At 46.0% G+C, this 16,128-nt stretch overlaps 2 protein-coding genes across 2 annotated transcripts in view; one reads left to right on the top strand and one right to left on the bottom strand.

Moving 5' to 3' along the window:
* LOC147254121 (transmembrane protein 120A-A-like) overlaps nucleotides 1-16,128 on the bottom strand; it is a 35,737-nt gene that overhangs the window by 15,040 nt on the left and 4,569 nt on the right. The window lies entirely within an intron of this gene.
* ypel2b (yippee-like 2b) lies at nucleotides 107-14,334 on the top strand. The gene is made up of 5 exons (XM_086215686.1): nucleotides 107-324; nucleotides 5,678-5,909; nucleotides 6,547-6,590; nucleotides 6,991-7,099; nucleotides 11,013-14,334. The coding sequence occupies exons 2-5, from the start codon at nucleotides 5,793-5,795 to the stop codon at nucleotides 11,100-11,102; spliced, it is 360 nt and encodes a 119-aa protein (XP_086071812.1). The 5' UTR covers nucleotides 107-324; nucleotides 5,678-5,792; the 3' UTR covers nucleotides 11,103-14,334.

Here is a 16,128-nt window from a genome sequence, read left to right as displayed (position 1 = left end):
AAACAAAGCTGAAGGCGTCCGAACGCGTTTCCTGCAAACCCGGAAGTGGTGCGGAGGGAACACTCTCGCTCCGGCTGGCTGCGTCTTTACCCTCTCTCTCCCTGTATCTCTCTCTCCCTCCGTTCCTCCTCTAAACTCCGCTGTGAGCATCACTGCGCGTCAAAACATTGCGTCTCTGCAGGACTTGCCAGGGCCGGAGACGAAAGGAAATTCGCCTGGGAAAGAATGCGAAAGGGGCTTTAGGATTGGCACTGCCACGAGGAAAACGAGGAGGTGCGACATTTTCCAGGCTACGTGGAGATCCCGGTTTTCTTCCCTTCAAAGGTAAGAAAAAAAAGAAAGAAAGAAAAGATTTCCTCTGTTTTATTCCACTGTGGTGCATTTGTAGTTACGCGTTGTTTTTGTGAAGCCTTTGACGTCACAGCCCCTTCGGTGCTTGTCAACTTTCAGCAGATTGTCAGAGTCTCAACTAATTAATGACAACTTTTTATCTCCATGAATTGTCAACGTGGACATGTCCGGGCTAATGTCGTAGCCCGACTCTACCTGAGTTGTCCCTCTGGACACACGTCTGCTTTGTCCCGCACGTATGCGCCACCATTTACGCACGCACGCACGCACACGCGCGCGTCTGGCTGTTTTTGAACGTCATCGGTGATCAATGCAGGTTTATCACATAACCCGCGCATGTGATCATTCGTGTCATTGCAGATGTGTGTGTGTGTGTGTGTGTGTGTGTGTGTGTGTGTGTGTGTGTGTGTGTGTGTGTGTGTGTGTGTGTGTGTGTGCTGAGCTCAGGCATCTCTGCCATCTGGGCTCTGTGTGGTGGCTGAAGTCGTGCCCCAGATAAAGTGTGACCTGATTCGCACACACACACACACACACACACACACACGCGCACACACGCACACACTAAACCAGGAGGCTTTATTATTGATGTGTTACAGCAGGTAACAACGACACTCCCCTTATATTCTTCCTCCATGTAAACATCAACATTCTTTTAACCTTTCGGCTCTTGTTGATGACAGGTCCATCACTGCAGGACTCCAGTGCAAATAGTTATTGATCATGTGAGGAGTCCATTGAAGATGGCGGTCAGGAGTTGCAAGTCTTGAAAGGTGATTGTGTAAAAACAGGGCTTGTGTACTAAGTGGTGAGCCTTATAAGTTTTTGTGTTACATCATTCATCATCTAACTGCTGAGGAGGAACAGAGCCATTCTTGTTCCCCCTGTAGAGAAATAATTGGGGGGGGGGGGGGGGGTCAGAAAACCTCCCAGAGCAGGACTCACACCCACACCTGGGATGAAGGTGCACCAGTCAGATTTGATACGTGAGGACACAGTGAGTCAATGATGTCATGCTGCTGTCGGCCTCGGCGGCGTAACGCTGAATGGAGAGCAGGATGAGAGTACATGAAGTACAGAAATCGTGCAGCTTGTGGGCAGCATAAAACACACAGCTCATCCAGTGCTGGAGGGACACACACACACACACACACACACACACACACACACACACAATCAAATAACAGTTTTTCTCTCTGTTCATCTCATGTCCCCGTCTGACTCTCCTCTTCCCCTCTGCCTCCTCCTGCTCGCCACCGTTGTCAGAAGCGGCAGCATCAGTACGTTACATAACAAAGGGTTTTTTTGTTGGGACACAAGGGCCCTTTTGGCTGGTGAGACTCGTGGCACGTAGCTCTTTGTGATGACACCCAGAAATGACCAGAATCGACAGCTCGGTGACCTCAAACGGCGACCACGCAGCAGCAGCAGCAGCAGCAGCAGCAGCAGCAGCAGCAGCAGCAGGATGAAGGGACAGCAGGAGAAACATGATGCTGGATAAACTGATCAAATATAGACAAACACGGAGGTGATGACTGTTGGCAGCGCGCTCGCCTCCGTGTCGATGACATGTTCTGTCTGCTGCAGTCATCTGATCATTTATGCACAGGCTGTCAAAGGAGGTTGTTTTTTTTTTGTTTGTTTGGGTTTTTTTTTAGTGGTGTCAGCGTTTCTGCACGCCATCGGCATCCTTGTTCTCACACACAATGTTGAAAAAGGATTTCCAAGCATGTTCAACAACGTCATTGTCCTGCTGTCAACATGTCATCAAATTAATTACTGGGTACTGAATTCTTTCTGGTTAATACATGCTTGTTTTTTTTGTTTTTTTTTTAAATGGAGCAAAGGGAGAGAGTCACCCAACCCTGGTCTTGAAACCAGGTGGTGTTTACCAGGGCAGCGTGACCAAATATGGTGTTGGAAGTGGGATGTTTTTTTTGTGAGGTCATTGGAGGCGTGTCCACTGTGCCTTCCATTTTTGCTGCCAGCACGAATCAGATTTTTGGCATATTCAGATTGATTTTCTGAACAACCCCCCCCCCCCCCAAAAAAAGAAAGCATTTTTTTTTGCAATCTTGATCCAAACTACATGTGATGGTGGTTTGATGTGAATCTTCAGACGCGTCCAGTTTGGGTTTCAAAGTTTATTCTGGGTCACTCAGAACACAGAATTATCAAGAAGAAAGTTTGGAGTCAAAGGGGACGTCATCAAGTTCCTCCACAAATCAGCACATATTTGCCCCCCTGTCTCTGAAGTTTTTCAGCCCAAAATGGTGGAGAATTCTCCATGAAGATGTGGCGATGGAGCAATCAATCGACTGAAAGTTCTTGTGTTCAGCGTACAAGCCATTAAAACCCAAGACGACATCAAAAATTGTCGTGAGTGAGAGCCAGGAGCTCCGCCGCGGTTGGATTTGGAGCGAATGCTGATTCATCCTCCACCAAATACATTTATGAAGCAGCTCATCCTGCACAGAGCCGCCCAAAGAACAATTAAACCCTTCAGGTAAAAGCATACGGGCTGAAAATATGAAAACCAAGTGCTTGACCAAAGGCCACAGAGAAAAGCTTGAAACATAAAAACAAGCAAGTAGTTCATAAATTATACATGAATATTCGTTGAACAACAACAGAACCAAGAGAAGCTGGCGAAGGAACCGTTTTTTAGGCTCTGAACATCTTTTGTAGTCACTCTATATTTTAATTTAATCAGTTTTCATCTAAAGCCGCTCACGTGTCAAACTAATGAGGTGATTCTTAAGGCCGACTGCTGATGTTACACACACACATGGATTATGTATGATTTGTGACTGGTGTGTTGTATGTGTGACACCATAATCCAGCGAATGTGCGTCTGTCGAGAGCACATGAGGATGAGCTGTACGCCAGCGAGCTGTCAGTCAACCGTAACCGCGTCCCTCACAGCTCTCAGCTGATTGGCGCAGTAAACATCCTCGGGTTTGATGGACAGCTTCTCGCTTGTGTCATATTTACTGGTAAACAGTCTGTAGGCTTTGAAGACTGAGTGGCCTGGGATCTATGCTCTTGTGACTAATTTGTTATCCCGAGCTGTGATTATCTTGTGAAGTCAGGGGAAGTATAGCAAAGCTTAGCTACAGGAGGGAGAAGCCATCAAGGGGTCTCCAGTGTAGCTGAGCCATGGTCGCGCGGTCATCTAGAGACCTCGTGAGGTGAGAGAGTCAGACTTCGGGAGCGAGTTAGTGGGTGTGGCCAGCAGGATTTAGAGCTCAGGTGCACGGTCAGGGTCTGTTACGGTTAGAAGCTTAGACTCATTGAATTATCTATTGGAAGACCAGACTAAAGATTAAAGATAATAGCTCCTTCGGGATTACCAGAGTTCTGACCAGACGTGAACTGACCTTTCCTTACAGCACAGTTTTCTAGTTTCATTTGCAGAGCTCCGTTGTATGAGGGGCCATCGCCTGTGTGACGCCTCTAACCTTCTTGGGCTTTCTCCTGACTTTGGTCTCTGATTTCTTACTTTGGTGTCAGGGTTTCGAGTTGAATCTCCTACTTTGATCTGATTCTAATCTCACACTTGAAATCGGACAGAATCCAAACCGTCACAAATCTGTCTGTCACATGAGTTCATCAGCTCAGGCATTCGGAGTGTGACATCATCTGAGGGGTCATCAGTGAAATCTGACTTTGTTCTCACCCCAAATTTCGAAGTCGTCTCAGGATTCCATCCCATCTCAAAGAGACCTGGAGAGGAGGCCAGCAGCTGGAGGCGCCAGCCGTGTGGACGCCAAGTTTAACGCAGATTGGATGAGTGCTTGTTTAGTTTATCAAGTCAAAAACATAGAGACATACTTAATTCAGCCTTTATTTGTACTCCTTAATTCACGGAGATAAAGATTCCTACTGATAATATAGATAAGATATAGATATATAGATAATATACGAGTCCATCCGTATATTTAGACATTTCAAAACAGTTTCTTTTATTTGCAGTAAAATCGCAATGTTTACTTGGCAACGAGCAGCAAATGCACATCTTAGTGTAATTTAAATTAAAGATTACATTGCAACCTACATTACCAAGACCAACAAGTTCTCTTTCCAACCACAGTTGATCATTATTCTGTTTGATTGTTTTAATTATTGATGACTTATATGGCCCATGAAAGGCCCATCACAGTTTCTTAATGCCCACGGGACAAAAAACATCTTGACCAGGAGGGCAAAAATGATTCCATCAGTGACAGTTTCCTCAATGAATCATGAAACGAGGTTTTCTTAGCGGACTGGCAACTAATTAAACTTCCTCCTTCGTCCTGAAGTGACTGAGCACAACCGTGTGTGTGTGTGTCAGGGGTCAGCTCCGACATCTGTACTAAGGGTGTCTTTGTGCCCTAGTCCCACGCTGCTGGCACCGAGTCAAAGGAGAGAAAACAAGGGCATGTCTCACTGCCTTATTTATTTATATCCCCTCGCTCTCCCCGTTAGCGCTGGAGTCTTTATCAGCCTCTGTGCGACACTAAAAACAATCATATTGCAGAGAGCAGTAAAGTAAAGAGGCCTCTCTTCCTCCGTCTTGTTTGTCCTGAACTCACTCAGGCCTCCTGCTCCCATTCACTATTTTATGAGTTTTCCCAGGAGGTTCACTGACGGCTGACAGGAAGGAGTGCATGTTGTGGTACTCATACCTTCTGAAGAAGAGTAGCGCTGGGCACTACAACTGGATTAAATGGGATGTTTAGCTTCTCCTGTACAGTTAGTCAAAACATATCCTGCCCCTGACCTTTGGGATGGGTTTCCAGGCCACCTCACTAATCTTCTCAGTCACCAGGGCACTCCAGCACAAGTATTTTAAGGGCTCGGCCTATTCAGATATCATAGAGCGAGCCGAGCACGAGCCTCGCAGTTGTGCTAGACTAAGCAGATTATGTGTGCAGCCTCATAGACGTTGACACAGAATGAGAGCTAGCTTTGCTGCTGCCTGTGTGTGGACTGGAAATGGTTGCACTGGTGAATGGATGCAGCTACACATCAACCTGGGCCTGGGAAAACACCGCGCCGTACAGCTTCCGTGGTGGCCCAACCTAGAGTTCCTTTTTTATGTCTGGTGGTTTCACTCGAGAAGGCTCATTAGTGACATCTCATCGCATCGCAGCTTTTCCAGGCGTCTCACACACGCACACGCGCACTCACACACACACACACACACACAAAAGTAGGTGGGAGTATTCTCTACACCCTCAGGAGTGCAGTTACACACCTGTGGCTCAGTTGCCGCTCAAGACAGCAGCTGTTACGCAGCCATGTAACCGTGATCTGCTCTTTCATTCCTCCCGTGCTCGCTCAGGTGTTCGCCTCCCGACCCACCGCCCACCACGGCCCTCACCTGTGTGTTGCGGTGCTTCCCTTGTGAGCCGACCTGGGCTGGCAGTCCCTTTTTGCACCGCCCGCCAACCCCGCCCATGGTCAGAATGACTCGCTCCAAGACTTTTCAGGCCTACCTGCCCAGCTGCCACCGGACCTACAGCTGCATCCACTGCCGGGCCCACCTGGCCAACCACGACGAGCTCATCTCCAAGGTAACCGGCGTGCAACAGCGGCACTCTGCTCTAATAAATTTCCTCATCTTAGAGCAGCAGTTGCTCCTGGAAATCAACTCAGGCAGCTAATTATTACACACAGGAAAAAGAACTTGACGTTAAACCACGTTTGACTTTCAAGAGCCGAATACCAAACGTCTGCTCGAATCTGTAGCACAACCAGTTCTGCTAAACAGAAGAGTTCAAGCTATTAACAGGACAAACATTACATGACAAGAGGTGGAGGGAGGACGAGAGTCATAGAAATGAACAGATGATTGAACACCTGTGTACCTCAGTGGATGGATTATGTCATAAACTGGTTAGTGAATTGGATTATGAATGCTCTATCACTTTTTCCATGTGTGATGATGAGAACACCCACACCTGCCAGTCACGACTCTGTGTTTTGTGTTGTGGCCATAAATAAATACCTGCCAGAAAATACCAACATTACTGGTAGTAACAGCTAGCAGCCGCCACAACAATTCTGCAATCACATAATCCAAGGCAATTAATTAGAGCTGCAGAATTAATTGGAGGAGCATCGCTGCAGAAACATCAGTTTAGATACGATTTAAAAGATCAAATCAGCTGTCAGTTCTCGTCTCATCCTTGTTTCCTCTCGCCTCTGCAGTCGTTCCAGGGCAGCCAGGGACGAGCATACCTGTTCAACTCAGTGTGAGTGTCTCTTCTGTTGTTGTTTTCGTCACATGTTGATGTTAGCAGCGCTCAGGCACGTAGGATTTAGGAGACAGGTAATCTTCCCCTCTCGGGTGTTTGATGAAGTTTTGGTCCCTCCAGGCAGTTATATTGTTTATGAAGCCAGCGCGTGCCTCATGGGTTTGGGTGGGGGTGGGGGGTGGGGGTGGGGTGCAGGGGGATCTCATTATCAGCTGAATTGAGTGTGAAAATAATCCATCCCTGCTCGATGGCCCGCTGCCCTATCAGTATGCTGTGAGTGAGTGGGCGTGAGGCTGTGACTCACCCTGGCTACATCATACAGTACTTGCTACTGAGCGAGCCTCTTCTGCTCGTCTGTTCTCCCTCTTAACTGCACACCGTTTTTTCCCTTGTTCAGAGTGAACGTCGGGTGTGGCCCTGCAGAGGAGAGAGTTCTGCTCACGGGCCTGCATGCTGTAGCAGATATCTACTGTGAGAACTGCAAGACGACCCTGGGCTGGAAATACGTAAGTGTCCTTGGCTGGTGTGTTGCACAGCCCACAAACTCCATCCAAGGTTAGGGGATGATAAACTGTGAGGTTAGAATAGCACCCCCTAATTTTATTTGCACCCTAATTATATCTGGCATCCTCCTCCTCCCTCAGGGTCAATGGTGGTACGGCTGTGGGCCCAATCAATCATTAGACAGACTTCTCTGAACAGACGGAGACAAGTCTTTATTTGTCTTATGCGACATGTGATAGGAAAACAGTGGAAGTTGTTTTCTGGAAACACAGATACTTCCATGAAAGTGATTCTTGTAAAAGCAGAACTACTGATTGAACTTTCTCAAGTCAAGTGGAAAATAGTTGGGTGTTTTCCTCATGCCATATTAATAGCGTGAAACAGAATTGTTCAAAAGCTGTCAGGTTTTCGTATGACTTCAAATACGATGAACAAAACGATGTTCTGAAAGTAATGATCAGTGTCTTTGCTCCAACATGCAAATCAGTTTTCAGCAACAGAACGTTGTGATTTACACGGACGCTGCTGACTGCAATGATGGAAACACCGAGGGGTTATTTGTTTTTATGCATTCCTGGCCATCCATGTTTGGGTGACAGCAGTCTTTATGCTGGGAGGGTGTGCAATCGTGCACAATAAAAATAATCTGTAACGCTGCTGAAAGGCATCAGAACTCATGGGACACGGCAGTTTGAAAAATGTAACGGGTAAAAAGTTGTCTGAAAAACAAATATTCAAGTATGAATACTTGAAAACAAAGTGTTTGTACGTCACCTTAACAGAGCAGCAGGCGTCACGTTTCATTTAAAAGTGTTAGAACCAGCTGTATTTACATGGAGGGCAATAATTTTGTGATTGGACCTGATTTTAAACACAACAGTATTTCAACAGGTTGATTTATGATCAGATTATTCCATTCATAGTCCTGTTTACATGCTACAGAGAGCAAAGTCGGAATAATGACTGAAGACATACGGCGGGCACATGAAGCTCCAGAATCTGACCTGAAACTTTCTCTGCTTTGTTGTGGATTAGAAACTTCTTAAAGGTCAACTCTTCGGTTTAAAAACGTGCAAACTGCTTAGCAACTGTGGACGCTGGAGATGCATCATCAAGCAGGCTGATTGAGAAACGTGTCAACAAGTTCTGCGATGACTCTGTTTAAACTTCCTCATGAGATCAAGGTGTTTAAAGTTCCCTTCAGTTATGCGACTAAGATCAAAATACTCCACATTCATTCAGTTTTTACTTCCTCCAACTCTGACCTTATTTGCATCCTCAGAAAATACCTTTTGTGTAGGTCTTATCTTATAAAGGAAAACTGCCGTCCATGTAAACATAGTCGATGGGTATTTTTGGCTCAGCCTAAAGCTAAATTTACAGTCAACCGAGTCAAACACACATGCTGCATGTATTTAGTCCAGGTGGTATTTTATGTCAGGAAGCTCACACGTTAGCTGTCTTCATATATCAGCAGAGCTGAGCCTGTGCAGATGTCAGAGGTGAACGCTGTCACTATGAAGGTGAGAGTTTACAATATATAGGACATGTGACTGTCCTAGAGAGGGCACATACATGCACGTATGTTTGTTGTCAGGCCTCTGAGATGTTCGTCTAACCTCTACCTCGAACATCCGATCAGTTCACGTGTCAGCTTCACCTCAGTTCTCAAACTTTTAAGGATAAAAATAAACTTTTCTTCACTGCAAGCTGTTTTGTGGGTGGTTTCTATTCCTGTCAGGACCCCACAAGGCAGAGACAACATATGCATGCACAAGCACTAAATAGGACGAAACGGATGGCGGCCATTAATATCAGTTGCAGCTGTGTTGATTTTTTGCAGTCGTCAAAGTTCTCGGGAGTGGTTTGACCTACTGCACTTCTACACCGAGAAATCCGATAACGTGTGTCTGTTGCTCAGAACCAAAATAGTCAAAGACAAAACAAGGTGCTCACACACACGCACACACAGCAACAGTTGTATCAGCAGCACCAGAGTTTTCACAGGAACACAGGACTCTTAATGACTTCAGCAGTCAGTATTTTAAGTCACCGAGGAGCAATTCTGAACTTTATTGTGTCATCCAAAATGGAAAAATGGCTCTCAGGCAGTTGAAAAAGGACTACAGAAAGATGGATTAAAAGTGGTTTAGGAAATTAATCACAAATCAAGAACATGCAACAAACATCCCCCCTGCTTAAAGTTCCCTGTTGAAACTAATAAAGGTCAACACAATGACACACTAGAAGAGACAAGTTAGCAACTGTGCTCCCACTGTAGTGCTATAACTGACATTTTTCCTGGCACAAAAGATGGAGCAACATAAACAAAAGAAAACTCCATCAGCATGGAGTGGCACAGGAATTAGTCGTAAAACCTGGAAATAAGTTAGCAATGTTGGATGGTTCCCTCGGCTACCAGCCTGTAGGTTTTCAGCTGAATGCAAGAAATGTTTATGGGTTGCACCACTTTTATATATTGCAAGATTTTGTTCTTGTTAGGTTTGGTGGTGATGGACCTGAATGCAGACACAGAAGGCAGGCAGACAAATGGGTGACGCAGCAGACAAACTGACACAGAGAGACATGACAAACTGACCTTACATCCAAATTCTACAACAAGAAACAGGTGGGAGGGCAGGAGGGAGCCGACTGGGCAAGAAACAGTGGGAGCACGGCTGTGACTGACGAGGACTGATACACTGACAAGACACAGGTGAGACTCCAAGTAGACGGGAAATGGACAAAGACAGGAAGTAATGCAGAAGAACACGAGGGAAGTACTTTTCAAAATAAAACAGGAACGGACGAGAAGCACACGAAAACAGGGAGTAAAACTACAACACAAAGAGAACTAAAATCCAAACTCGGTCCATAATTAAAAGTCCATAACTTAAAGTGGACCCCGTCCAGGCGGGCCGTGACATTTCTATGACATGGAATACACCAATAAATACTCCACTCCATAATTATAAAATGAAAAAGTCTTCCAAAAGGCAGTCGCTATCAAGTTGCTAAACACAGACACAACAGAGGGGTGTCGCGGGCAGAAAACATCACCGTGCTGAAGCATAACGCTGGCTGTGGTGGCCATGAAGTCACTCCTCTGTGGCTAAACTGCGGCACAACATCAGCTATAAATGACTGCATTTACACTTCTACAATCTTACTGCGTATCTCTGGAGCTTACAAGTTGAGCCCTGCACTGCCCTGAGCCAATCAGAGCAGCAGTCTAACAGCAGCGCTCCATTGGAAAAACATTGGCGATCGGCCAATTTAAACATCTGAGTCAAGAATTTAACATCCAGGTTATACTTTTAAGAGTTCACGCTGCAGAATAATTGCTGCATCAGTTTTGTAGTTAACAGTGAAAAGGAGCAAAATTTGGAGTAATTTTGGCACCATGGAAGTGAGCTCAGGTAGTGGAGGGGTCACACCCAGCGGTAAAGGAAACCGCGCTATCATTCTCTGATATTGGAAATATTCTATTGAGAGTAGGTAGTCTTCTTACCCTCGACAACAGCAGCGGGTCCTGCTTATAATCTTTTGTTGTCTGGGGGTTTCTTGGTTAAATCACTTACATATTTTTCAGAGGAATCTTGGACTACACATCTAAGTAGAAATGCATGTTTCAGCCTGCAAAATAAGAGCAGATGCCGCCTCTCTGCTGGCTCTAGTAAAGTTCAAACCCGTGGCCTTTTGCATTTGCCAAAATATTAGTGGTTAGAGAGACATTCCTGCCAACATGAGGCACTCAGCCCCCTCTGCAGTGTTAGGTGACTGATGGTTATACAACAGACAGGAGCAGACAGACTGGGCCTGTCCTGCTGTCTGTCAATCATATCATCATGCTACAGTCATTGGAGTTAAACGGCATCTGTCTTGTCCTCTGCTACCCCCCCTCCCCTCCTCCAGGAACACGCCTTTGAGAGCAGTCAGAAGTATAAAGAGGGCAAGTTCATCATCGAGCTGGCCCACATGATAAAGGACAACGGCTGGGACTGAGGGACGAGCCGCTGCTGGGTGACTGTTGGGCCTTGGATGGGAGGGGGGAGGGAGGGGGTGTGTATGGTGGGTGAGTGTGTGACTTTGGTTTGGCTGATTTACCATTAACCTCTGTAACTCTCTGCCCATCCCTCCCTACCATGCCTCTTGACACACACACACACACACGCACACACACGCACACACACACACGCACACACGGTGGTCCCAGAGAGGCAGGCTTGTGAGCAGCTAGCAGGACTAGATGACTGGCCAGCAGGAGTAGACCAGACCAGACTCTCTTTTCTTTTGTTACTGAAGCATGATTTGATATTGCTGGAAGACAACGTCAGCGTGTGAATGTCCCTCCTTCTATAGCGGCCATTTTTAAAGGGGTCACTCAGTGGGAGTAAGCCCAGAGGGAGGCCAGTTGGCCCGGCCTGGTGAGGTTCATTGGCCTTGCTTGAAGAGCTGACTGGCATTTGTGCGGTTCCCAGCGTGAATGAGATGACCTAAGATGATTATAGCAAATCCAGCTGATTGGGGCCATGCCAGCTGGGCCGGTGATGACGCCTGGCACTGAGGCTTGGCACGGAGGCCTGAGCACATGGGCTTTGGGCTGGGGGAGGTGGACAGTTGGTTGGACGGGTGGGTGCAGGGATTGCAGCTCACCAGGCCGCTCACTGGAGGGAGGGGCACAGCGAGGGAGGATCCTGATCCAGTTATGCAGCGGCTTTAATGGCCTCTGGCTGGAGTCCAGTTCATGTCTTGTCAGTGATGCAGCTCAGGGTGGGCAGGGGTGAGGGTGAGGGGGGCTGGAGTGAAAGAGATACAGTAAGATAGCTACCAGCTTTTGCTAAAACCTCACAGGAATTTGTCCTTGCAGCAGCAAAGCAGGAGTTTTAAACAGTTTAATACAGAGAGTCACATAAAGGGATGCGCTGATCCTCCCCGTTGATGTCTGGCTGTCGTTTGTTACTTGGCCTGATAGAATTACATACGTCAGCGTTTCTCAGGTGAACAACTTTAGCTGGGATTGCCAAAAGTTTGCGAGCACTGTGAGCGTCCTTCTGCTGTTGTGAGTCAACAGTGAGGAGCCTCTGCAGGCCTGGAGGGTCGGCTAACGGCCAGGAACCACAACCCCTGTAAACAAATGACCACCAACTACTTTGATTTCAAATGGCCGATGTGTGCGTGGTAAAATGGGCGGAGGGACAACGCGTTGTCACAACAAACCCTCAAAAAGTAGGACGTTCCAAATTACTCACATGAGCACAGAGGTGTGTATTATAGATGCACTAGTATTCATACGCTATTTTCTCATATGACCTCTGGACACATGCCTTTTCACACATGTAGCACACAACAAGAGATTGTCCGTGTCAGACGTGGTCTCACCTACTGGGGATAGATGGTTTGGTTTAGGGGCGGGGTTTCGCTTGGGAACGGCATGCAGGAGGCGAGCATGATGAGTCTCTTGCTCCTCATTAGATTTATCAGATGATTTCCAGCTTGTTGACGGAAGTCCTGATACGACTCAACTCTTCAGTGGCTACATTTACACGGTCGGCGATATTCCGGCTAGTATACAGCATCAGTTATTGCGGTACTTTTGTGGTGCGTATGGCAGTCAGAACACTTCATGACGGTGGTCCCGGCCCCCGGCAAGTGTCACCGGCTCAGCTGCAAAGTGCAGTTTTCTGCATTATTATCAAAAAAAAAAACAACAACAAAAAAACCACCCCAAATGTACCAACATGACCCAAATGGCTTCAAGTCAAATTTCAAAATATAACACAGCTGAACTTCTTCTCTCATTTTTCTCTGTAATTTGTAAACAAGGATATGAATGTAATAATAATAAGTTTGTTTGAAAGCGTTTGTCGTCTTGATCAGAACACGGTCAATAGTTGGATCATTGTCGTTTGTGTAAACGTAGCCTCTGCCCTTTTTGGGAATGGCCCTTTTTTTCCTTTCCTCCGGTTTCTCTCCAGTTACATGATAGGAAAGCCCTGGACATGCCCACTCGCTCACTGTGAATTCTCTGGACAATGACTTGCTCTTTTCACTCATGGGCTCTGACAGACACCGACTGTACTAAGGAGCCGGTAGAATCTCTTCAACATCCTACTGATGCTGCTCCTCTGAGTAAGAGAAGTTTAGGTCCGCGGTCTGTGTCTGTCAGTTGGGTCTGTTCCACTAACTGGCCACCATAAAACATCAAACCTGCCAGGCAACATGATGGCAATTTATAATCTAAGTTTTCTCTTCATTCACCTCGATCAGATAACTAATTATTCCTCATGCATCACAGGCGTTTAAGTCGTAACCTCTGGGTAATATTTGAGGGCATTTCCTTCGCTAAGGCAGGACCCCACTGAATGTGTTATTCTCTGATGGAAATATGTGTTTTTTTCAAATGAGAGAATCCATTACAGCCTCCATCCTGTGGAAATGCACTACTAATATATGCATGAGCTAAAAGCTAGTGTCCTGGCCAGTTTTGTGCTCAGTCTTATCCATGTTTTATATTTTTGTGACAAGAAGCTTTGAGAGTTGAAATGATGCTGTAATACACCAATCAGGAGTTCATGGGGATCCCTCAAATGTAAATATGATCCCGTTTTGTTTTGTTTTGTTTGTTTTTTTGAGGGGGGAAATTGATCGCCGATGTCTTTTTTTTTTTTTTCCCTGCGGTTGCGAACACGTGGTTTCCCTCAACATGGCGAGCCATGTTCCAAACTGTCCAACCAAACCGAAACAGCTTCAGTAAGTCAGCAGCTGACTGACATCAAATCCAGCACAACCAAAGAACCCACCCATCAACAATAAATTGACCAAACAGAGCAACACAAGGGGGTGTGTACAGCTGAAAGCCAAGGTTGTAGATAGCCTTTCTCTGTTATATATATACAGTGCATCATTATTTTGTAAACAACAGATCTTAATATATGAATATATTCTATTTACTGTATTCACCAGGAGGATTACCATTCATGTCAGCCTCTGTGTTACAGACTGTAAATAGTGTTACCGTGTTGTGTTTTATCAATGACCCATACGATGATGAATGAATATGATCTAGGTCATGTCAGGCTTTCTCTCCGGTCGGCTGTACTATACTACTTTTTTACTGAAAAATGTTCCAATTTTAATGTCTTTTGTAAAGGAGGATGCTGACGTTGACGATATATCATTGGATCTTCATCTAATAAAATGCACCTTGATATCTGTATGGAAGACGCTGCCTGTTTCCTCTCTTGATGCTTGGGCACTCTTGTGAAGGGAATCTCAAGAGGAACGACTTTTGTTCTCCAGAAATGCTCGATGTTTCATGATTCACCCAAAATTTCATGACACGGGTTTTCTTTTTTTGACAAAAAAAAGTAAGCCATTTTTCAGGTTTTATTTTGAGGACAAGACCATTAATTTAATGCTAATTAGAAGTGGGAATTGCAGGGGAAAAAAACAATGCAATACTCTGCAGTATCTTGCTTATGATAATCACAATATAATGATTCTGTAATAATCAGTAGAGTGCGAGACAATACACTGACAAAGCAGCAAAATGTAGCCTAACTGAAGCAAAAGTACATCTGAGAAGGCAAAATGCAGTAATTTTGTATTCATTCTCAGCAGTGCAGTGTCACTGAAGTAGCCGATATAAAATGATGTAGAAAAAGTGCAATATTAGCTCAATGCCTCTAAGCCACAAGTTCCCAATTTTTGTTAAAACTCTGGCCTGCCTGAAACATTCCACTTCCAGCTGTGTGCCCGTCTACCTCCACAAACGCTGCTAGCGCCACCAGTGGCTGGGTTAGCACTCGCGCCAACCTACTCATCATACTAGGCCGTGTGAGGCTGTCCCATCAAAACCCTGGTCTGAATTGAAATCAAGTGTTTGTATGCTCGCCTTTTAATTTCTAGGAGTAAAGAAATCATTTCAGAGCTGTTTTTTTTTTTTATTATTATTTTGCAAAAATTCTTGTGAATGAGAAAAATCCTGTTGACGAGGCGAGGAGCACATTTGAGAGCTTTAACTGGCTCCACGATAACAGCCGTGAAGCGTGTTTTGTTTAGAGATGATGAGTAAGAGAGCAGTTTACGGTAAGGAGAGCAGCGCTAACTGATGTTACTCACTCACACTCATCAACGGGTGGGGGGGTGGGGGGGGGGGGTTGTTGGGGTTGTTTGTGTGAACCGACCAATCACAGGAGGTGGGCACAAATCTGTGTGATACAGCTGAATTTTTGAGGATGACATTTTATAGTCCCCATGGTAGCAAGTGCATCATGTATTACTATGCGAGAGAAGGAACAGTGTGTGTGTGTGTGTGTGTGTGTGTGTGTAGGTGGGTGATGTAACAATCACACCTGTTAGTCACACATGAATCAAGATTCCCGTCATGGTTACTTTCCTCCTATGTTTTCTGGTCTCCTCCTTTCATCCCTCATTCCCACTCCAATTGTCTCCTAGCTCTCCTCTTCCATTATCACCCATCTCTTCTCCACCCCCCCCCCTCCACACTGCTCTCTCTCTTTCTCTGTAGTGTTGCCTCCAGTGGTCCTCCAGGGTTGTTTTTTTTTTTTCTTCTTCCTGTCCGACTTGGCTAACCCACTCCAAATCTCACTGCAGCAGATGGTGTCGTGTTTACATTGGGCCAGGTCTCCTAGCAACCTCCTCGCTCTCTCTCTCTCTCTCTCTCTCTCTGTCTGTCCGTCTTTTTCCAAAAGGAGAGCAGAGGAGGAGCTGGTGTCATGCTCTGTCTGGGTCCACCATGCCCACCCTTCCTCTGCCTCTGACTGACCTGAGCGGCTCGCCTCTCTGTGTTGATGTCTGTGTTTACGTCTGTGGCGATGCAGAAGTAGGGCAGGGGGCTGACCGTCTGGGTTACTGTGCATGGGTATTGATCAGTTTAGATGGATAAGATGGGCAAAGCAGCCATGGTGACCACCCCTACCCTACAGGGTGTGTGATGGTAACCCTGTGTGACCTAGATTTTACACATGTGGCTGGGAAAGATCACATCTGGGTCATGAGGGGTTTA

Source organism: Aulostomus chinensis, chromosome 10, assembly GCF_037954235.1.
Source record: "Aulostomus chinensis isolate RoL2024-O1b breed Wild chromosome 10, RoL_Achi_v1.0, whole genome shotgun sequence".
NCBI lineage: Eukaryota > Metazoa > Chordata > Actinopteri > Syngnathiformes > Aulostomidae > Aulostomus > Aulostomus chinensis.
This window is presented reverse-complemented; position numbering and strand designations above follow the sequence as displayed.